This window comes from Triplophysa rosa, linkage group LG7, assembly GCF_024868665.1.
Source record: "Triplophysa rosa linkage group LG7, Trosa_1v2, whole genome shotgun sequence".
Lineage (NCBI taxonomy): Eukaryota > Metazoa > Chordata > Actinopteri > Cypriniformes > Nemacheilidae > Triplophysa > Triplophysa rosa.
Window position 1 is genome coordinate 4536663 of NC_079896.1, and position 23082 is coordinate 4559744.

Sequence of the window (23082 nt, forward strand, 5' to 3'; positions counted from 1 at the left end):
AAGAGTAATAATGGATTAAACAAGTTCCACAAAGAAAAATATCACAGCATCCAATTTAAGAATATGTCGATCATTTTGCCCTCAACAGGTACAGCTGATATGGTAAATGGTACAAAACTGTGAGGACGAATAAAAAATACAGGCAGGAAATTAAAAACAAGAAAAAATACAGTACACATAAAACAGAATTACATTCTTGCACGTCTCCTTCGCAATACAATTGGGATATTAAGACCTCTGGTTTACAAGTGATTAAGGCTTCACAAAAACAATTCCTATAGGAATATTAATATATTAATTTAACATGAAACAGAAATGTTTATAGAATTTTTAAAACATTTGAAGTGGAAAATGGGCTAGTTTTGAAGAACAAGTATACAATCCTGATTTCGCAATATCAGCAATATCTCGGTACTAAACCAAAGTATTAAAGCCTAAATACTGGCATCCTGACTGGCATTTAACTCTTTACTACCGTTGATTTTGCCCACTACTGTATACCCAAGTCTTTACAATAAACAGACCAATAACATGACTCATATTGAATTTTTCAGACAGTTACTGATATTTTTCTTATAGGATGAAACAAGTGAAACATATAACCAATGAAATTGTTCTATCCTAAAGTGATGCGTCAAACTCAACAGACTAATCTACATTAGTTTCTGAGCGACTTTTTATGTTTTTCCAGATCGTTCAATTGTATAAGCCCATCACAACTATGAGACACACAATTTTTGGCACTAAATTCTGAAAAATCCTAATGTTTAGAATCAGATATTTTTCGACTGATTTGTTTCAAACCAAGTATTTACTGTATTGCTACATGGATGCAGAAGTTACTCATTTAAATGCAAATCTGGCTTTACTCCCTTAACACACAACATGAGCGAGAAAAACATAGTTATTGCTTTAAAGACAATAAACATTTAATTCTTCAACAATAATGTGGCAGTGCTTATATGGCCTTCACACAAGATCATGTTGAGGGTGTTACAGTACATTGAGGTATACTTTTCAGTGTTCACGGAAAGGTCATTGTAGTGGAATAAATCTTACGATTTTTAAAAAAGTGTCTTAAACATTTATATTGGAGATACAAATTATTATTTATGCAGAATCTTCCCTTTAGTTTTGTGTGCTGGATCGTATAAATGTTTTCTGTTTTTTCGTCATTTCAGCACATATGAAAGATTATACAATTCATCTCTTAATATTTATTAAGACCTGACATTAATTTTTGCGTCAAAATGGCACACAGTACATGTGCAATGTAACAGTATGATCATCTGCTGCTACATTATTGTTGCCACTTAAAGTCTTCTAATGTCAACCCGTTCCATGCAAAATCTCAATAAGATCGATGTCTTTCATGCCTATATGCAACGATCTAATGCTACAACCGTATCGATGCTACTGAAGATTCTGCCTCCCAAAATAATCAGAATCGTAAGAAAACAGTGTCAAACTCGCAGGTAAATATGAGAAAGAAATTTAAGATTGTAAAGTGCAAAACAAAATTATCATTTATAACTGGTGATAGATCGATAAATTGGCAAAGCCTCAGAATCGGTCATTTTATATTTTAACATTTAGTTTGAGTCATTTTTGAGTAAATAATGTAATTTTTTTTAAATATATGGCCGAATTGGAATTCATCTTATTCAATATCATTATACTTCAAATTCAGCATTTATTGCCTGTATCAATCTTTTGACATCGGTACAGGCATTGACCATCAAAATAGTCTAATTGGTCGACCACTAATGGTCGTCACATTTGTAACTATAATGACAATGTCTTCACGCTTTTTTCAGATGAGCATTTTATAATCTTGTGTTACCTCGGGTTTATACACCCATTGAAATATTTTTTTTCCATACACTATTAGGGAAAAACATACATAATCAAAATGTCCTTATCTGGCATGTCATGTCAAAAATAACTGTAAATCTAGCATCTGTCTTTTAAATTCCGCTTAAATTATTAGTTCATAAAGCGTCTAGTCACTAACCACAAAGTAAAGTCACTTGCCGGTAGCATTGGCACTGTTCAATGATAAGACAGATGAACAAAAAGGTCTCAATGCCAACAAAAGCATGAACCACAAACATTGATTCTTTGAACTATACTGTACATGTTAAATCTTTTAAAGATAAATATCTATTCTGTTGTTTTTAATTAAGCGAGGAAATGAACAAACCCGCACATTTTTTCACCAATACATTCATCTCTTATTTGTCATATTGCACAAACCCATCCATTTAACCTAATAAAAACCAACCGGCATTCAAAACGATTACTTTACAAACGCGTTAACTTTTTAATTCTAAACCCGAGGATGTTTCCTCTAAAGACACACCAACCGCCACAGGCAATGTGTAAAGCTAAAACAAAGCCCAGACGTTTGGCCTGCATTCTTTGCCTGTCCTGAAGTCTCTTTGCGGAGGCTGATAAAGAGCATTCCCTCTGTGGGACGTTCTGGAATATTCCAGAAGTTGATCTGTTCTGTTCTTGGAAATTCTAGAACATTCCAGAGGGTTTCAGTGATGCAGCCATGCACATCCAGCGCTCTTAGGATAAAGGGCTTTGAGAGCCCTTCCAGAGAAAAATGAAAGTCAAGTTTGTGGTCTTAAGAACGTTCACAGCACGGTCCCACGGTGCTCTCCAGAGAGAGCTGCGAGGAGTGCCGAATCAGTGGTGCCATCGTGGGATCCACCATAGAGGAAGTTGGGAAAAGCTTGTACCAGCCAATCACCATGTTTGTCAAATCCAGCTCCTCCAACAGGATGCGTGCCACGCCCATGAAGCATTTGCGATCCATTCGGCCGTAGTTTCCCCAAACGATGACCTGTTGAAAAAGTGGAGAAAATGTTTAACTTAATGAAACGTATATATAAAATATTCTGAATTAAAATAAAATCAAAAGATGAAATTTTGAAATTAATATTTTGAAAAAAATGTACTGTGGGTTATTTTAGACTATTAAGATTTTTTGCATGTTGATATTTTAATCGCAATTTATGCACTTTATCCTCAAAGTCTTATGACTGTAATGCATGAAAACATGTATTTTTTTTGTTTTTATAATTCTCAATATTGTCTAAAAACACAGTGAAAAAAATAATATTATAATGATTTTATAATTAAAATAATAACAAAAATATAAAAAAGCACAAAAATATCGCAAAATTTTATACATATTTTCCATTTACACATGTTTGTTTGAGATTTGTAATGCATTACATTAACCGAAATTGACAGATGAAAATGTGTTTAGACGTCATAAATATATTGTCACAATATAAAAACATATTAATGGAATCAAGAATTAATTTCTTTTAAGATAAAGTATGTAATGTATTTTTATTTCATTACTTCTGTCTTACGTGTAAACTTAAGTGTCTACCTAAGTGTAAACTATATGATATTATCAAAAATGCTTTTGTTTGTTTCATCTGTTTGTCCAGCCAATGACAGACAGGGATTTCATTTGGTAATGTTAGTGGCTCAGAAAATTACATACTTTACCTTTAATCAAAACATCATTTGTAATTTAGTTCGGTTTGATTTTGTATTGAAATGTGACAGACACATTCTCGACAGATTTTGTGAGATTCACCGATCTAGAACAGCACGACTTAATAACTTTCTAGCAAATAAAATGGTTGAGGACATTCCAAAAGCTTAATCTCATACTGTAGCACTTCTTTTACTCACATTACATAATACACAGTGTTTAAAAAAGACTCTTTACATCGGTGAATAAACGCATGCAAATTACACTTCAGCCGGCGTTCCTGAACATTCTAAAGGCTGTTTTAACCTTTAATGCATGTTGTGACAGCATTTCATAAATGTGTCCTTTTAAAAAACACATAATTAAATGTTTTCCTGTTTGTTTTACCACTGCTAAGATATTCACCACATTGCTGTTTCTTTTGACGGTTCCACTGAAAGAACTAAATCAAGAAGAAAACATACACGTTTCCATGCATCACATCAGTAGTGATATTACACCCATTGGGAAGAATGTGAGCAAATTTTGCTGTAAATGTGAGCGGATGATGAATGATGCCAACCAATCAGATGCATTCGAAAAAAATTCAAACATTGCAATTTAATGTTGCTGGTAATTTTCACATCCACCTCACCTGCACGACTTTCCCCTGCGGGCTTTCTGAGAACACGAGGACTTGATTGTAAAGAGGATCTAGTGACTTCCGGACAGATTTTGTCTTCTTTTTGGCAATGCAGATGCCATTTTCCAGCAAGTAAACTTTAATGTAGGCCGCTGTAAAGAAAAAGCATAAATATATCAATATGCGCTTCATTCACAAAGTATTAAGACTTCTAAAGACTTTTTTTAAACACTCATTTTCAGATAATAGATTCACAAACAGGAACAGACGAACAAACACAGATTGGACTCCAGAACCAACAGACCGCCACATGTCGGAGCAGCAACATTTTCTAGTCACCCCCTCTGGTTACAAAATCTAATTCGTTCTTTTAGACTCGTCGCTCAATATACAACAGTTTACATTTGATGAAGAATCACCTGGAGGGCCCTTGGATCCAGGCTTTAAAATGAGTCCGCGAGCCTGAATGATCTCCACCTCCAGCTGCCCGTTCCTTTCCATCAGACCGATCTCAACATCTCCTGAAAACAGCAACGAGTGCATTAAAAAGTGTCCGTTTTGAAAAACGACACAATAGCACTGTTTGATGTTGGCATGTTTAATAATACCAATTCACATTCTGCTTCTTAAGTGATATTTGCAGTATTTATCAAAGGGGTTTGAAGATCTTCATTATCATTTTAATAGGTCTTTTTATCATAAAAGGGGTTCTTTGCACACACACAAATAGTTTGATTAAATATTAAGTCAAACAATCAACCATTCGACTCATCTGATAAATACAAACTGTCAATTTGTTGATTATTAAAATAACAAACTAATTTAAATAATTATTTAAACATGTGCACTTTTTTTAATAAGATCATTTATAATTGGCAAATGTCACCATGTAAAATTGTGTCATTTCTTGTGCCGTGCTGTTGGATTAATGAAAAAATTAAATATTAGCCAGTTCACATCAAGAACGTCCCATTAAGATAACATATTAGACAAAAAATGCTGGGTTAACCTATCGTTTGGACAAAAAGGGATGAACCCAGCCGTTTGGTTAAATTAACCCAGAAAGTGTTTATATTTGACCCAACAATGCATTAAACAACCCATTAGTTATTTTACAACCCCTTTTTGACCCAATGCTGCAAATACCCAGAATATTTTTAAGTGTATAGAAATGCACTCACCCATTGAAGTTGTAGCTAGGGTCTGTCTCCCCACAAACTGAGCTGGTCCCATACCGTCCAGAAAATCACTAAACTGGGCATCTGATGCCAAACACATCCCACTGTAGTTCAGACTAAAGGGAAGAACACAATTTCAATGAAATTTAAATACAGAATTTGTATTCACATATAAATTATATTGTATTGCATTTCATATCGTTTGTATACATTCTAGACACATAAAATGTTGTAATTTCAACCAATGAGGTGAGTTTAGGGCGGGGCTATCTGTTTGCCATTGTCTAAAGACAGAAAAAGGAAGTGTTCTGGGAAACTTTTACAAATAGCCATTACACAATTTTCTTTGGTGATGCTAGTGGCACAGAAAGTATAAACTTTACAGATCCATCTCTATTGCAATCTCTGTTTAAAACTGCATGTTACTTTATATACACTTCTTTATGTTGTTAAAGGCCCAGTGTGTCATTTTTTGGAGGATCTATTGACAGAAATGCAATATAATATACATAACTATGTCCTCAGATATGTATAAAGACCTTACTTAATGAAGCGTTATGTTTTTATTATCTTAGAATGAGCTATTTCTACATACACCGCGGGTCCCCTTACATGGAATTCTCCATGTTGTTTCTACAGTAGCCCTAAACTGACAAACTGCTCTACAGAGCGCGTTTTGTAAATACGTTATCTCCTTCGGCAAAGAAGCGGAAATATGGTGTTATCTTAGTCCTGTGTCAGCCACCATAGTGCTTCGAAAGGGAGGGGTGGAGTGAGCCGTTGGTTGCAATTCGCAGCCTCACCGCTAGATGCCGCTAAATTTCATACATTACATTGGACTTCAAACGGCGTCAAAACTGACATTTCCTAATGACTTAAAAGATAAAACTTTCACGTGAAGTTTAATGAATTGAAGTTCTGAGCAGATCAAATGCAGGTGTAATAATCTGATAAACAGTCATGCTTCGTTTTTTTCTTTGATGGCTATACAGATAACAGCAGGAGGCAGCGATGAGGCTGGATCGATGGCACAGAAATTCTCTTATGAAAGGAAGATAAACAACCTTTTAGTCTGATAATGTGTAGATCTGCTTTCATGGTGTGTGGTGGTCCATCGGAGGAATGCAAACACACATTTTTTGGTGAGCTATCACATTAAGAAAATGAAATTCAGATCTTCAAAGCAAAAGTTTCAACGTTTCAATTTGATCAATTTTTCAATCGATTCACAGCGTTCTCTGTTATCTCTCATTCACCCGTTCTCCTTCAAACCTCCTTCCAAACATCTCTCTCTCTCTCTCTCTCTCTCTCTCTCTCTCGCACCGTCTCCCTTTCTCCGCTCTCTCTGTTTGTTCTCAATAAGGCTCCGCGCTAATGTGAACGGCTTCATAATTAATTTTCTTTCTGCGGTTTGACCTCGATTCTCTCCATCGCCCCTCCACTCATTCCCAATTCTGTCTCCTTCGCTTGCTGTCTTGGCGCAGGTCTATTTTTAAAGTGCTTCTGAGAGGGTCCAGACAAACTCCCGAGAGATGCCATCATCATTGTCTTTTCCTTGCTCGTTTTCATTACAATCTGTCTCTTTCTTTCTCTTACTGAACACCGTAATTTTATCTGAAGAAGCTCTACACTGTTGTCAGATTTTACTTCTGATCTGACAAACGTTATTGAAATGTAATCTTGACAAGTGCATTTGGAGATTTCAGCGTTTTTTTGTTTTTAGGAAAAGAAGAGCGTGAGCAAATAATGAGAAAATGTTTCATTTCTGTCTAAACTATTCCTTTCACCCCCTCTCTCGTGCAACATATCTTCTCTCTCTCGTGACATTTTCTGAAAAAGGGGAGTCATTATTACTCGCTGGCCTTTGAATGCACCGGCGTCAGCAGCAGGCATCAGTAAACACGCGTGCATTACTGCGGACGCTTCTGAGAGTGACAAATACACCTATTACTGTTACACATATTACACACTGCATTCTCCATGTCACTCGAATAAACATTTGTCTTCGTTATGGGTTCATCGTGGAATTTCGCCGCATTGCTCTGATATGCGTTTATATATCACTGTCTCCGTGCTGTTATTCTGCCGTCTAACTATTCATTGTATGGAAACTTTCTTAAACAGATGCTCGATTCCTGCATGGACATCCAGAGCAAAATGTTTCAGGGAGAAGTTGAAAGGTATGTGAGATATGTTTCTGCATGTTAGTTCACAACTAAAGAATTGGTTTCATAGACATAAAAACGATTTTATTGTATTAAAGGACCAGTTCGTCCAAAAATGATTATTGTAGAATTACGTCTTCATTCAAAGTTGTTTCAAATCTCTATAAGTGTCTTTGTTCTGATGAACACAGAGAAAGATATTTGGAAGAATGTAGGAAAGCAAACTGTTCTGGGGCACTTTTGACTACCGTTGTAATTTTTCCTATATGGTAGTCAATGGTGGTCAAGAACTGTTTGGTTACAAGCATTCTTCCAAATATCTTCCTCTGTGTTCATCAGAACAAATAAATTTATACAGATTTGGAACAACTCGAGCGTGAGTAATGATGACAGAATTTTTTTTGGGGGGGTGAACTGTCCCTTTAATGCATTTAGCAGACACTTTTATCCAAAGCACTTCTGTGTTCCCTATAATCAAACTTATGACCTAGAAAATGAACACTTATATTCACATTTACATGTATCGTAGTGCATTTAAAGTGTTCACTGGGAATTGAACCTGTGACTTTTGCGCTACTAACACAATGCTCTACCTAAGAAGTTACTACAACTTATTTTTATAATACTATCTTAGGTTATGCTTCCTATCTTCTTTTTGAGAATTTATGAATCTATAAATAGTGCATTGGGTTGCAGTTTTCTAGGGCATTTTAACAGGTCTATTACATATATGTCAGTGATGTGCCCTCTTTTAAAGGGGTCATATGGCGCGAATACGTGTTTTTCTGTGTCTTTGATGTGTTATAAGTAGGGTTGTAATGATATACCGGTATGACGGCCTACCGCGGTTTGAACGTGCACGATTATTATACCATGAACAATTGCATATTACCGGTTTAACATAAAAGAGGAAAAAAATCACCTGCGCAACTTTTTTCCTCTTGGCGGGTCACTTTTTGCAAGTCCAACAGTTTTGAAATGTACAGTGCATTATTAATACAATAAATATGTGCCTATAAAGAGCTTTTGTGTTAAACGTGCAATGGTCGTTGGTTTGATTCCCAGCTAACACACATATTGATAAAATTAATGTGTTTGAATGCACTATAAGTCACTCTGGATAACAAAAAAATTGGAGTGAAAGAGCAGAATCCAAAAGCAGGGTGAATTGCCCCAAGGAGTTTCTGTGTTCAGAAGATACCAAGTAAATATTACTGAAACTCAGTGGAAAATATCCAAAAATGGCATCACATCACATCCGTCTCATGCTTTTCAACTTGCCATAACTGTTGTTCGTCAGTTCATTCCCTGATAGTGAATGTTTATGTAAAATGTGCTTTATTTAGTTATGTATTCATGAGATGCAACGTAATATGATAAAATATCCTCGGTGGAGGCAGCCAAAACTTTAATCTCTGTGCTCTATAAACTACACAGTAATCCAGTTGAATTGAGCTGGATTTTACTCCCATGATAGAGTTACACAGCAAGAGCATCCAACCGCATTACATAAACGTTGTGAGTATATTTATCTGTCTGTGGACTGAAAACGGAGCTCTCGGGGTATTGGACAAAAAAGTTATGCAGATTAGATTGTCAGTTGTTCACAACTCGGTTATTATTACAGTATTGCAAAAAGCATATTCTCTTTCTAAAAAAGCACAGATTTTTCTTTTGAGGATACTGTTATCAATCACATTTTTTATCATCTAATCTTCTTTTGCAATAAAATCTTTAATAAAATGCAACCATCTGTACATGACGTTTATCAAGTAACATTCTAAACACAGCATTTAGCATTCATCATTTTTAAAGCGATATACCTCATAGCTAGATTTCATATCAAAATAAAAGTCCTATAAAATCCTAATTGTAAATCTTTCTAAGAACAACTTCATCCTATTCATTTATGAAAATAATAATATCATGAACTCCTAAATACTGACCAATTTAAATGCTGTGCGAAACAAGATTATTGTAGTTTACTAAAATTAAAACTACAGTATAAAACATTTCTGTGAATTAAAATCAAATAAAACTTTATTTGAAAATTAGAAGTGTTGCCTTAGTTTTAAGATGAAATAAGTCAAAGTTCTAAATAAAACTAAAAACTAAAATAAAACCGAAATAAAAACTAAACGTATACACTAATAAAATAAATGTAAAATGACAAAAGCACAAAGCAAAATTGCTAAAAAAAGAAAAGAAAATTAACTTATCTTTAAAATATAAAACAAAAAGCTAATTTAAAATATTAATAAAACTACATTAAACTCGTTAAAAAGCATAAAAACTCTGGGGGTAAAACTTTTAACTCGTCAAAACAGCATTGGTCATACTGTAACTAAGATAAACCAGCAAACAGCTTCTCCATTTATGTATAGAAACTTGTGCACAACTTTTGGACACATTTGTTGTAATCTTTTTCGCTTGAAGCAAATCAGCTTCTCTTTCACAGGGCTAGTATTGAGTATAACGCTGCATCACGCATTGTCCAAAACCTGCGGTGACAGCGAGCTTTGATGTGACACACCAGACACAGACCAGCACATACAAGATCTGAACTGAGTTTACAAAAATCCATACAGATGTTTTAAACTTTGGTTCTCATTCAAAAGCAAACATCCATTTAACTTATCTCAAATGCATTTGTATTGCTACATGTTTAAGAAGATAGAGGCATAATCCTCCGAATGTAAAGGTGCATTTAATACTTGTGTTATTGGATGTGAAAATGCATCACAGTCCTGTTTTAAAGCTGCCCTAACACACGCAGTTTCTGCCAATCTCATATTAATCTTGAGTACCTATAGAGTAGTATTGCATACTTCGTATCTTCGAAGAGTATTTAGTTTGATCACATTTATAAAAGATAGATACAGCTGTACGATTATTTCCGAAAGCATATGGCGCGTGCGGGGGGGAGGGGTAGGCTGAACTATAGCACGTGCGCACCGATTGCCAACAAAACACAAACATCAGTTTCACTCACCGCATGCGGTTCTTGTCCGGCATCTTTTAGCACTGGGACGGCTCCATATATCAGTTTCAAACAATCTCCAAATCCAGCGATATATCAACCGTTTATATAACATTCATCACCCAAATGCAGTGAACAAACAAACACCTGAACTTCGCGAACGTATGCTCTCTCTCTCTCTCCTGCACACAAGTGAAAGTGACGTCTGTGCATGCTCCGTCTCCTGCCCTCCTAGCTGCCGCTTGGGCATGCCGCGTGCTTTTCCGGGAGAATTGTCCAATAAGGGACTAAGAAAAATTGTTACGAAACAGTTCGAAAAAAACTTTCCGAAACCTGTACGATCGCTGGGGGAGTGTATCGTGCACAGAAATACTACGTAATACGCCCAACTCGTTTTTTGACACGTTGACCATGTTAAGCATAAGAAGACAGCACGTTTAACATTGTAAAGAAGTCAGAATGCATGACACACCGTTGCAGCACCCCTTTAAGAATGATGTAATGCACCAAACATAAAAATAAATGAAAAAATTGTAAATGTGTAATACTCACTTGCCCTCCGACCCGTAGCTATTCATGCTGTCTTCTATAGACTCATGGCTGGCCTGTCGGACGGTGCGACTGGGCATCTCCACGGCCAGTCCGGTCTCTGTACTCCTCTGAATACCCTTTAACCTGCGGCCCTCTGGGTCTGAGAGAAAAGGAAAAGAAAGTTAATTAAACCCAAATTGATTTAGACTGCCTTTTACCTCCTCTAAAGTGAATAGGAGTGTGCTTGCTGGTGTAATGCCCAGTGCCACAATGCCAGGATGGTCGTCCTATTGTCCCTCAAGATGAAAATCGCAAGCTGGATTGTAGGAAAAGTAATAGTGCACCACATAATTTTATTTATGTCTATAGTACCATTTGAAATAGTATTAGTGCAACAAATCAAGTTACGTATATCAAATCCTGCAAGTATCCGATTGAGTGGTATGTCGTGATACGACTGTCTTCAGGAAAAACACGGGTTGTATTATAAGCAAATCCATTGTAAAATATAATCTCATGTTTAATTTAGGTGTAGTTGTGTACTGTTGAGCTCAGATAAATAGAGAACATCATTAACGTATCAGACACAATGACATAGTATTATTTATTTACATTATAAATGTGTGTGGATGTAGAAATATTATTAATTTTGGACGTAGAAAGCATAGATATTTGTTTCTTTTAAAAATATAATGCATTACCAGAGTCATAATAGGGATTTTAGTGTATATGCAGTTATTTAGGATAGATAAAAGTGGATCTCTCAATAATTTTTATGGGAACAGATTTGCAAACTGAAAAATGTTTTCACTGTAGTTTTCACTAAATGTTTTCAAGTTTGCTTTGACAATATGGGGTCAATTTAATGCGTAGCATTTTAATATACATTTAGTTAAATATGATATACTTTTTTAAGTCCTAATACATTTGCCATCCCTTAATAAAATGAATCACTTTAACTACAATAACCATATTTTTTTGGTTTTATTTTAAGTAAAACCCATAGTAACCACAAATCAACCTATAATAAACATATTTTAACCATGGTATTTGTAGTAAAACTATGATTTTACAAAGAATGATGGAAAAACATCAAACCATTTCTCTGATTTTAAAATTTACTATAGGCATGTGTTTAGGTAAAATGATCTTTTTTGTTTCATTCCGTAAACTACTAACACTATTTTTACCAAATTTCTAATAAAAATAAAATTAAAGATTCTCTGTATTTTTTCAGACCTCAAATACTGCGAAGCAAATAAGCTTATCTTCGCTTTTAAGCAATCCAACAGTAATATTTGTATATGTATTTAGGAATAATTAACAAATGTTTTTTATGTGATAACCTCGTCTTGTCATGCTGTCAGTCTTTCACATTGCTGTTGGGTGACCTTACAGTATGTCACTCCTGAAGTTTGATTTTGTTGAAATTTATCAAACACCGGACTGGAATGGCCACAATACATCTAGACATTATGATTTGAAATAAAAAATATGGAATGGTCTCTTAATTTGTTCTGCAGCTGTACTTTTACTATAATAAAACCAACGTTAATTTTCCTAAGGGATCAAAGCATTTACTGCCCTTGTGCATTAGTTACACACATTCCTCATGTCAGTACACAAAAATGTCTTTATCACACTGTTATATATACAGTATGTTTGTCAAATATGTTGCCACATTTTGCCACATGTCTAAATATAAATGTAGTTTTTTAATTACACAACATTAGTAAGATTAGTGGATGCTTTGGTCATGAAAATTGCAGAAAAGCGGAGCGCTCTCTGCAGCGATGGGAGAACAATCATTATCTCACAGCTTTCTCCTGGACTCCATGCACATGACCTATATTCCTAAATCCTCCTTTGTCCCTTCATTTCTTGTGCAGTTGGCACATGCTAACTAGCATGTCACTGTAACCTTCCCAAACAGAACACAGCGTATTAGGAAATGCACAAAATGCCAGTGTTGCTATGGGAGACGAGGCCAGAGAGTTTCAATCAATCTCTTTCTCTCTGTTCTGCCATTTCAGTTGTATAAAAAACCACCTCCACTTGTCTGGGCCATCGATGTGGTTTCACAAAAATCTAAGTGGTAAGTGCATTGCTATGTGGTTTATTGGCTGGTTTCGTTATGGTTACTCATTGGCTCAAGTCAAAATTTGGTTTTGTGTCCAACCAATGGAAGTCAATGGGGGCCATGTTACCAACGTTTTTCAAAATATCTTCCTTTGTGTTCTGCAGAGGAAAGAAAGTCACAAGTTTGGAATGAGATGATTGTGAATAAATGAAAGAAGTTTCCATGACTTTGTTAGAACTGTGAGTAAATGATGAGGAAATTGTTGTTTTTGGGTGTACTGTCCCTTTAAGAGTTGTATCCCTTGTTCAAATCAACAGCAAAGGATGCTCTTCACTTCTGTTTGATTTAAAGCTTGCTGGATATCATTATTGGAGCTTTGGTTGTCATCTAAATGAGGTTTAGAAGTTTCTGGTTTGTCCGAGCCATCGATCATGGCGTTACCTTGTATTACCCCAGCCTGCCTTAATGACCTATTAACTCTTTGATAAATCAGAAGCACCAGAGGCCCATTGATCTACACTGATGTTGATAGATACACGGCTGCGGGCTATAACCTCTGTGTTCTCTAATCACACGCAAAATCACCAGCGCTGCTTCAGAACAAAAGTAAAGATTCCAGTCCAGAATATATCTTTATCTATACATCCTCTTACAAAAACCCTGTACATAATGTCATTAAAATAATGTAAAAATCCACAAATTATGAGTTTTGATTCTTGAATTTTCTGTCAGATGCACATTTTAAAAGCTGCAGAGGCATTTAATGCGTGCTGCTGGTTAGATGGGAGCCCATCTGTTAATCAGAGACGAGGGTCCCATCATACACAGATGTGTACAGCTGAGCCAAAATTCACAGCAAATATTGACTCATGTACTGCCATAATTCGAGTTCACCATTATACAGGCTAAATGAGCTTTTGGAGTAGACGGTGAAGGTAAGAGCTTTGATCCGGGCTATAAATGGATGCAAGGCGAGACACGCGACCTCAGAAGGTCATTTGTCTGAAGCAAATATATGAGTTATATTAATACACCAGAGATATTTCTGGAATCTTACGAGGCTGATTTTTCATACTGGAGGGCAACAGAAAGGATTCGAGAATAACTTCACGAAAGACCTCAGTGCAAATTATGTGTTCTGTGTCGTATATATTGATCATTTTTTGATTCTTGCTGGTTTGTATTAGCATAATATATAGACGGTTTCATCGAACGCATGCGTCTGGTCTGTGTTTGTTTATCGGTCTGGCTAGTGGCTAATAATAAAGTTAAATTATATAAGTTATAAGTAATTTATATTTTATTTAATTGAATTTACATAATAATTTTATTTTATAATAATTGTATTAAATAAATGATTTGTTGAATTTTGTGGTATGCTAATTTTTATTAAAAAACAATATGTTGGATGGGTCGTGTAACTTTGTCACACTTAAAGAAAACAAAGTTAAGGTCTCTCTACAAACGCGCGCATACGCAGGTACGTTTGTTTATGTTGTTGCTTTGAAACCGTCTATATATTTTCTGCATTTATTGGTTCAGCAATGAACTGTCGATTTTATTTCTAACTCATAATTTTTTGGACATGTCAACACCATATATTAAACATTTTTGTCTTCATAATTTGATGAATAACCACTGCAATGATGAAACAAAAATATGCACAAATCTTTTAAGTGACACATCAACATTAAACATTTACAACAAATTGTTTGGATATTTATTTATTAAAAACATAATTGAGGGAATTGTTTCATATGCCTAAGCGCTAAGCTTTTACTTTTAGACCACACTAGTATTTATCTATGAATACTATTATAATTCATTTTTTATTTTTGGACTTTTAGCATCCAACACAAGTTAGACTCAAACTCACAAACCCTGCATGAGCATCCCAGTAACATGCGCCAGCCGCTACGCCACAGGTCCGACATACAGTAACTGCTTTTCTGAATGAAATGAACACCGTGTTCATTCAAAACGTGGGCCACAGCATGCGTCTGTTTCACAAAGTGTGTGTGGGTGCATCAGTTATTCGGCAAGCGTGTGTCACTGTGTGCAGCCTCCAACACACTTGTACTGAAAATCTGATCTGAATGGCTCGTATAAATGCTGCAAAACAAACAGACGTATCGCTCGCTGGCCCTTCATTGCTCACAAGTGTTTGAATCACACAGCGTATTGACTAAACAGGTCAACTGTTGCTTAAACTGATGTGCTTGCTCAGGGCTTATGCCAAACGACATATTAAAAACAAATCAGAATTCTGTTTGGTTGAGAATATAACATTTATTGTAACACTTGGGTGGTTGTTGTTAGAGAGATGGTTTACCCAAGCTTCACATGGTTCAAAACCTGAATTTGAGTTTTCTGTTGAACACAAAAGAAGATATTTTGAAAAATGTCTCAGTGGTTTTGTGTCCATAATGGAAGTCAATGGGGGCCAATGTTGTATGGTTACCAACGTTCTTCAAAATATCTTCTTTTGTGTTCTGCAGAAGAAAGTCAAACAGGTTTGCAAACATGTCAAACAGGTTTTACCAAAGCTTCACATGGTTCAAAACCTGTATTTGAGTTTTCTGTGGAACACAAAAGAAGATATTTTGAGAAATGTCTCAGTAGTTTTGTGTCCATAATGGAAACAAAATCAATCATCAATGGGGGCCAATGTTGTTTGGTTACCAACATTCTTCAAAATATCTCCTTTTGTGTTCTGCAGAAGAAAGTCAAACAGGTTTGAAATGAGGGTAAGTACGATTAAATCAATTTTTGTTTTAGGTGAGCTATGCCTCTCTTGTACTATCATTATGCATTTTCAAATATGAATCATTGGTTCTTGAATTGTTATACATTTAAACAAACCCCTTCAAATGAATTTAATGTAATACCCACAAAATAAAAAAACACCTTACTGATGATTAATGTCTTTGACATCATTTTCATTTCCAGATCATATAAAGGACATGACAGCAAGTCAGCCTGAACATTTGTGCCCCGCCATCTGCTCATCGCCGTATCGCTGCGATTTCTCATTGCTTATGCCAGCACAAAGGGTGCGGACCAAATGCACCTGCATGCTACACGATGAGATCAATCAGTGTTGTTTTTGTAAGGGTTGTGTGGTCGTAAAGAGTGTTTAATGCTGCTGTTAATAACGTTTGTGATCAATATCTTGTTTTCGAGACAAAATCTAAACAGAGAATGAGTGTATTTTGTGTTGTTCCAATAGCAGATTTTCATTCTAGTTAACCTCAGGAAATGTATTATTTTATTGACTATTTTAATAGTTATTTAAAAATGGTTTATATATCTATATATTTCCCCATGCAGTAACGAACAAAAAACATTTTGACAAATGTATGTTCACACTGCATATAAAAGTCTGTGAAATATTACGAATATGGAAATGCTTATAAAAGAATGAAATGAATAATTATGAGTCAGATGCAAGAAACAGGAAATTTCCTTTTCTGATAGGACAGGCTGTCTTCTGAGCATCGTGTGCTAGTTTTCTCACCCTGGCCGGCTCTTTCTCTCTCCCGCTTGGAAAAAAGACGACAGCTTGCGTTCTCACCTGTGTGCGATGGCTGGGAATCGAACACCACTTCACCAACCATCGATTCAAGATGAGCACGCACACACACACAACCTCATATGGACAGCTGAGAATCACACACTTGTCTCTCTGACATTTTCCAAATAAATAAATTTCCTTGTGCAATGGACACAAATTCAATCTGAATGATAAAATGTGTTTGTGACATTTTCAAAAGACCAATTGATCAAGAACCAAGATGTCACTTGAAATTTAGTCTTTTGCGATACGTTTTACACTATAAATATTGTACAGTCCTAATTCAGACCGATGCTATTTTTTCAAAAATAAATAAATATGAAATATAGTGAATATAGTTTGCAAAAACAAATCATGTTTTTTTTTATTGTGTAATATCAATCAAACTGCAGTTAGGTTGTTTTAAAACTTAAAAATACTTAGAAGAAAAAAACAGATAACTAACACAATAAAACGCAAAGCATGATTTATGAAAACGTTTCATTTTGCAAACTATAAAATGCATTACTTTCATTGTTTTCAGGCCTGTCTGTTCTTCTAATCTAAAGTGACATCTTGGTCATGAAGACATGGTGCTCACCGTTAAACCTCTCGCATGGCCGCACGTGCATCACGCACCGTGCATGCACTTTGAGAGTTTGCGAATATCAATCACGCTGACCTCCTTCCCTCTCTGTCCTCGATTCACTACGATCTTATGCAACATGGAATGTGCGTCTGCTGCCATACGACATCTCACTGATGGCGCGTGTGTTTGTTTGTGAGTTATTTTGAGCAGAGGCATCAATGCGGGACCTGTCAGCGTGGGAGGGTTAATAAGCCTCTAGACTTCAGAGCGCTCGCTTTTCTTCGGGAAAGATTTGTTCCTGTGCTGGGGGAAGGGATGCCGAGACATGTTGTGCTTTGGGATTTTTAGTACACGTTGCATCAAACGGTGCTAACAGCAAACGGGATGTGAAAGATGAAGTCTGTATGTGCCAAGACAAGTAGTGGGTGGCGAAGTTGGGTCTGCTGCATGTTACAAAGGCTCCGGGCCGTTCGCGGTTGGGGAGTGAGTGTGTTAGGTGGTGTTGTACCCCCTTGTGTGGCTGATAGATTCAATCTCAAGAAAGAATGGATAAAAAAGTCGGAACTTAGAAACTTTGAATGATTTAAGTTTGAAGGAACAAAACAAAAAGCTTTGCTCAGGAAAGGCTGTGGAAAAAGATTTCAATTCATTCTGTGGTCACAAGACACATTTATGCTTCGGTAACAAATCTTTGACTATCGTGGTTGCTTAATAGATTTTAATTGTGGAAAAAGCCAATTCGGTAAATTGGGATGAGATGTAGCCATAATGTGATGTCCTAGCATAAAATCACGCCAGTTAGTGGTTTTGTTGGTCTTACCTTGCAAATAAGTGCATCTAGTTTCTTACTTTTCAATTCATATAGCAAGATTTATTACTTTAGGTGAATGCAGGGCTGGACTAGGAAGGAAAATCGGCCCTGGCATTTTTAGGCCCGCATCGGCCCTCCACCGAATCTGTCGACACGGGGGTGGGGGGGGATAGGGGTGCATGCATATGTGTCTTTTGCATTCGCGTTGCGTGAATTCGCATTCATAATACATCCGTCTATGCAGCCAACGCCTCCGTTACAGCCCCATACGTTAGCGGCCCACCGGGAAAACGCCCTGTACGCCAGATGGCCAGTCCGCCCCTGGGTGCATGCAATCTAACTGAATTTTTCTGCAGTTTGCAATTTTTTGTTGGTTAAGTAAAAATGAACAAAACCGCTGACACAGCAGAAAACAAAAATAACGAAAATTATGTTCTCTAAAGAAAATAGACTTTTAACAACATAAACATTTAAGACAGAACTACTGCAAGCACTGAAGTTAAAAGCCGCATAAAACAGAAGTTGTAATGGTGCTTTTTTCCAAATTGTGACAGGTACTGTATCTGAGTAAAATGAGGGAAAAATATAAGGTGGGACTTGATCTCAAGCATTGGAAAGTGATTGGATATTTAGAAGTTGGAACATGGTCACTAGACAGTCAATATAGACACTCCCCAATTCGACGAGGAGTGGGAGTTAAGATTGTAGGACGTTAATTTAGAAAATATGATCTAAACGGACAAATAGTTTATAAATAATAAACACTGCAATATTCTATTAAAAAATTGTCAGTTTTAATTTCGTGATGACTTTAAGTGATGATGCTGTATGTGTCTAGCCACAAGTCATTATCACTAAAATAAAAAATCTTTAGTAGTCAATGTCTTAAAGGAACAGTTCACCCAAATATAAAAATTCTGTCATCATTTACTCACCCCAGAGTTGTTCCAAATCTGTATACATTTCTTTGTTCTGATAAACACAGAGAAAGATATTTGGAAGAATGCTTACCAAACAGTTGTTGGACCCCATTGACTACCATAGTAGAAAAAATTACTTCTGTTAATTCTGTTGAACACAAAAGAAGATATTTTGAAGAATCTAGGACAGCAAACAGTTCTGGGGCACTTTTGACTACCATTGTCATTTTTCCTACTATGGTAGTCAATGGTGTCCAATAACTGTTTGGTTACAAGGATTCTTCTAAATATTTGTCTCTGTTTTCAAACAATCAAAGAAATGTATAGGTTTGGAACAACTAGAGAGTGAGTATTTCATGACAGAATTTTCATTTTCGGGTGAACTATCCCTTTAAGCTCCTCCTTAGATCCACCAATCACAAAATAGCTAAACCCTCACAGTCCTGGGAAGCAGCGTGCGATTTAACTGAATCAAAAACCACAACACAAAAAATCATTCACTTACAATCGTTGATAAGTATAAAATATATTACTTTGCAAAATATTAAAACATACAAATGTTAAGAGTGAAGGGTGACCCGATTACGTTTTTTTGCAATGCTTCATCGAAGTTGGAAGATGGTGCCATTTTGAAACAGTCCTTATTTACATGATGACAGCGGCATCTCTAATTGGTTAGTCGCTGGATGATGTTTACTGCCTCATGAAGCAAGTACATACAGAATCTTGTAGCTTGGTACGTTGTACACAGTGTTACTCTGATTAAACATAATGGCAAAAGAAAGATGAGAGCACAGCTGTCTGTTAACGTGTGAATTATAGTCATTAATGGCTCATTTTTTAAAAGATCTATTAGTCTGCATGGCACGGTTCACTGAAACTGACACATTTGTTTCAGTAAGACCCTTTCGACAAAGCATCATGTTGATGGGAGACCTATTCATTTTTAACAAAATATCAGTCCGGTAACTTGTGATTTAAAAAGAACATGACCAATGAACCCTGGTTCTCTCTTAAAATGACTGACAAGTCATTATTAGCGCTTCCCTCCTACTCTTCTGATTAATGGATTCGTCCGAAAAGCATTAATATTAATATCAATCAATTTTGTTGCTATATCTGTGGTCACAAATGTCCTGGGGTTTGAGCGTTGAGTATGTTATTACGAACCAGTGAAGCTGTGGCAAGTTCATTTATTATGCTGCGAGTTCAGCATCTTCTTTTTCTTTTTGTCGAAAATTGTAGTTTTTTTTCATAAATGAATGAATTTGGTGACTACAGGTTATAAATGGTTACAAACTAAAAGCATTTTTATTAGAGAAAAGTTTGATATTTTGAAAAATGTTGGTAACCGAACAACAGTGGTACCCATTCACTTCTATTGTATGGACACAAAACCAACGCAAGTCAATGGGTCCCGCCGTTGTTTGGTTACCAACATTCTTCAAAATATCTTCTTTTGTGTTCAGTAGAAGAAAGAAAGTCATACAGGTTTAAAATGACAAGAGGGTGAGTAAATGATGACAGAATTTTTATATTTGGGTGAACTATCCCTTTAAGTTCTTCTAAAGTTGCTTAAAAATAAAGATAGAAGAGAAAATAGAAATAAAAATAGAAACAATTAGACAGTTGTTCAAATATATTCAGAGAATGGAGTTGTAAAATTAAAGCTAAATTAATCTGGATTTGTTAACATTTGATGAGAAATATTTGAATTTATATTAAAATCATTAATATTGACTTTTGATGGCAGACTTGACAAATCTGAGCTCAGTTTGTGACGTCGAGAAACTATTTTAAAGACGTTTGTGGGGGGTTTTTATCTCATAGGAACCATCATTTGTGTGATATAACACAGTTTCGTTTATTATTTCAATTGTGTGTTTCATTGCCTTTTGGTAATCGTTTAAAATTCAGCGGAGGTGTTAAACTGAAGAACTAGCAAAACGTGTTTGTCTGTGTTCTGGTAATATTCTTTCATTAGCATATTCATCAGTGCAATTTGCATCAGTATGCATCAGCATAAATAAGAGATGTGATCTTATTAGTGAAATGACAGGCATATAGGTCAGTGTGTTTGCACATTGCTTGTAATTCACTTTGTCATGTATTTGAAGCACTTTATTTGTTTGAAACAATTGCTTTTGCTTTTTTGTGCACTTGTGCATATTGAAATTTCTTATAAATTTCTATTTTAATAAGAGTTATATGAAAAATGCATGCAATATACAAAACTGCGTTTTGATATGATCTTTCTGATACATATCTCAATCACAACAGTAACAATTAGAGGTTGTTAAATCTATAAACTGGAAGACAGCACAGCCCGCCTAATATAATTTAACCGGTGTGCACGTTCCTATTTATTATATGTGTGAATGAGATCAGACGACAATATTTTTAGCATGAATGAAAGTGGAAATTGAAGACCCGTATGTGGACCTGCGTGTCACACGTTGAATCCTATAACACTGCATGTCAAGTTAAATGTATTGCTTTGCTGTTGCGAGCGTGTGTGTCCACGGATGTGTGCTGTGTGTGATGCGCACGTATTGAACGGAGATGATCTCAGACACAATTGTTTCCTCTCAATACCCGTCTCTCTTCAACAGAGTGATCTGTAATCAGGCCAAGGGTAGCGAAAATGTTGTGGGTGGGTGTGCGTCTCAGATGGACGGTGCAAAAGGTTTTCTGGATGAGTGGACGGCGGAAAGGCAAATGGAAACGAGGGTAAGAGAGCACATGAGGATAGAAGCAGCCATAGAGCACCAGCCTTGCAAACATACGACAATCTCTTTTGCAATTTGGTGCATGCATTAGGGAAATTATGCAAAATTGCCCCTCAAAAACACTTAGCGAGTAGCGCGGCAGAAGTCGAAACGTTTCTAATGAACACTAAATTAACACCGTGATAGATTTGAGACAGAAATTAACCTCGGTTTGAAACGAGAGCCGTAGCCTTACCTGAAGGAAATCACAGCTTCATGCGAATTTCAGTGTCAATTTTCTAAATGCTTCATTAATAAAAAGATCTCGGGTGACAGCTGAATGCTGTTTTAAAGTGCGTATTTATACAAGATTTGGATTAAGCATTTCAGAACAGATGTCAAATGCCACTTAGGGAAGCAAGCACACCATTATTTTCATGAATTACACAGGTTGGACAGGTCGACATGAGTTTACATCCAAACCAAAAATTGGAGGCTTTTGTCCAAGACTTGCAATGATCTCTACTTGAAACCTAAATTTACTACAAAGAATGCATCAATATGACCCAAATGACTCGCAAAAGAAGATAACTACTCAAATAAAGTCAACAAAGCCAACTCACTGACACTTATCCAAAGTGACATGCAAGGCCTGAAAAAGATGGTTATAGGCTATATCTGGCGGGGCTGGAACCCTTAACCCATCACCTGACCTTTACCCATTAACCAACACCCTCCCCCTGAACTCCAACCCTGAAATATAAATCCAGTTCTATACATCCACTCACCGCCATCGTCTTCATCGAAGGAGTTCATGCAGGGGAAGTAGATGGCCAGAGCCTCGAAGGAAGCGGACAGGCTGATTCGACTTTGCGAACGCTCCATGTAAAGGCCCGGCGTCGGTGCCGGCGTGTCGGCCGGCTTGGGCAGGCGCGCCTGGGCATTCTTCACGCGGAGCACGGCACGTGGCGTCTTGGCTAACTTTCACCGGCCCCTTCGCCAGCCACGAACAGGAGAGAAATATCAAAAACGTCCTCTGACGTCCCTGTGGACCTGGCTTACTTTCAATCCCCAAGTTCCTCAGTCAAGACGACGTCCAGACTTCTCAGAGAGATCTTACTTGTCTGAAAAGTCCTTTGCTTCTCGTCCAGGCCTGCAGGGCAGAAAGGTAAATTAGGATGGAGAGAGTCTCATCTCAGGGCTGTGCTGTGCTGTATTTGGCTCAGAGAACATAATCTGTTTCTTTTCCCTCTCTGACTGATCCCTCACCAGGCTGTGCAATGGAAGGATGGATGGATGGATGTTTAGACAGCGTATAATGCAGCGTGTGTGAGAGAGAGGGGAGTGGAAATGGAGAAAGAAGAGGAAAGGGGAGAGAGGCAGGAAGAAAGGTTCCCACTATTCTAGCAGTCTGAGGCAGATTCA

At 36.5% G+C, this 23082-nt stretch overlaps 1 protein-coding gene across 1 annotated transcript; it reads right to left on the bottom strand.

Annotated features, from left to right (window-relative positions):
• Positions 1-74: 74 nt before the first annotated feature.
• Positions 75-23070, bottom strand: rims4 (regulating synaptic membrane exocytosis 4). Its single transcript, XM_057337643.1, has 6 exons — positions 22446-23070; positions 11018-11156; positions 5324-5436; positions 4562-4663; positions 4155-4294; positions 75-2851 (listed from the first exon to the last, which is right to left on the bottom strand). Exons 1-6 carry the CDS (start codon positions 22540-22542, stop codon positions 2633-2635), a joined length of 810 nt encoding a protein of 269 aa, XP_057193626.1. The 5' UTR covers positions 22543-23070; the 3' UTR covers positions 75-2632.
• Between the last annotated feature and the right edge of the window lie 12 nt (positions 23071-23082).

Coding starts and splice junctions, on each gene's coding strand:
- rims4 (XM_057337643.1), bottom strand. CDS start 22,542: ATGGAGCGTTCGCAAAGTCGAATCAGCCTGTCCGCTTCCTTCGAGGCT. Junction 11,157..22,445: donor CTTCGATGAAGACGATGGCG/GTGAGTGGATGT, acceptor CTTTTCTCTCAG/ACCCAGAGGGCCGCAGGTTA. Junction 4,664..5,323: donor CCTAGCTACAACTTCAATGG/GTGAGTGCATTT, acceptor TGCTGTTTTCAG/GAGATGTTGAGATCGGTCTG.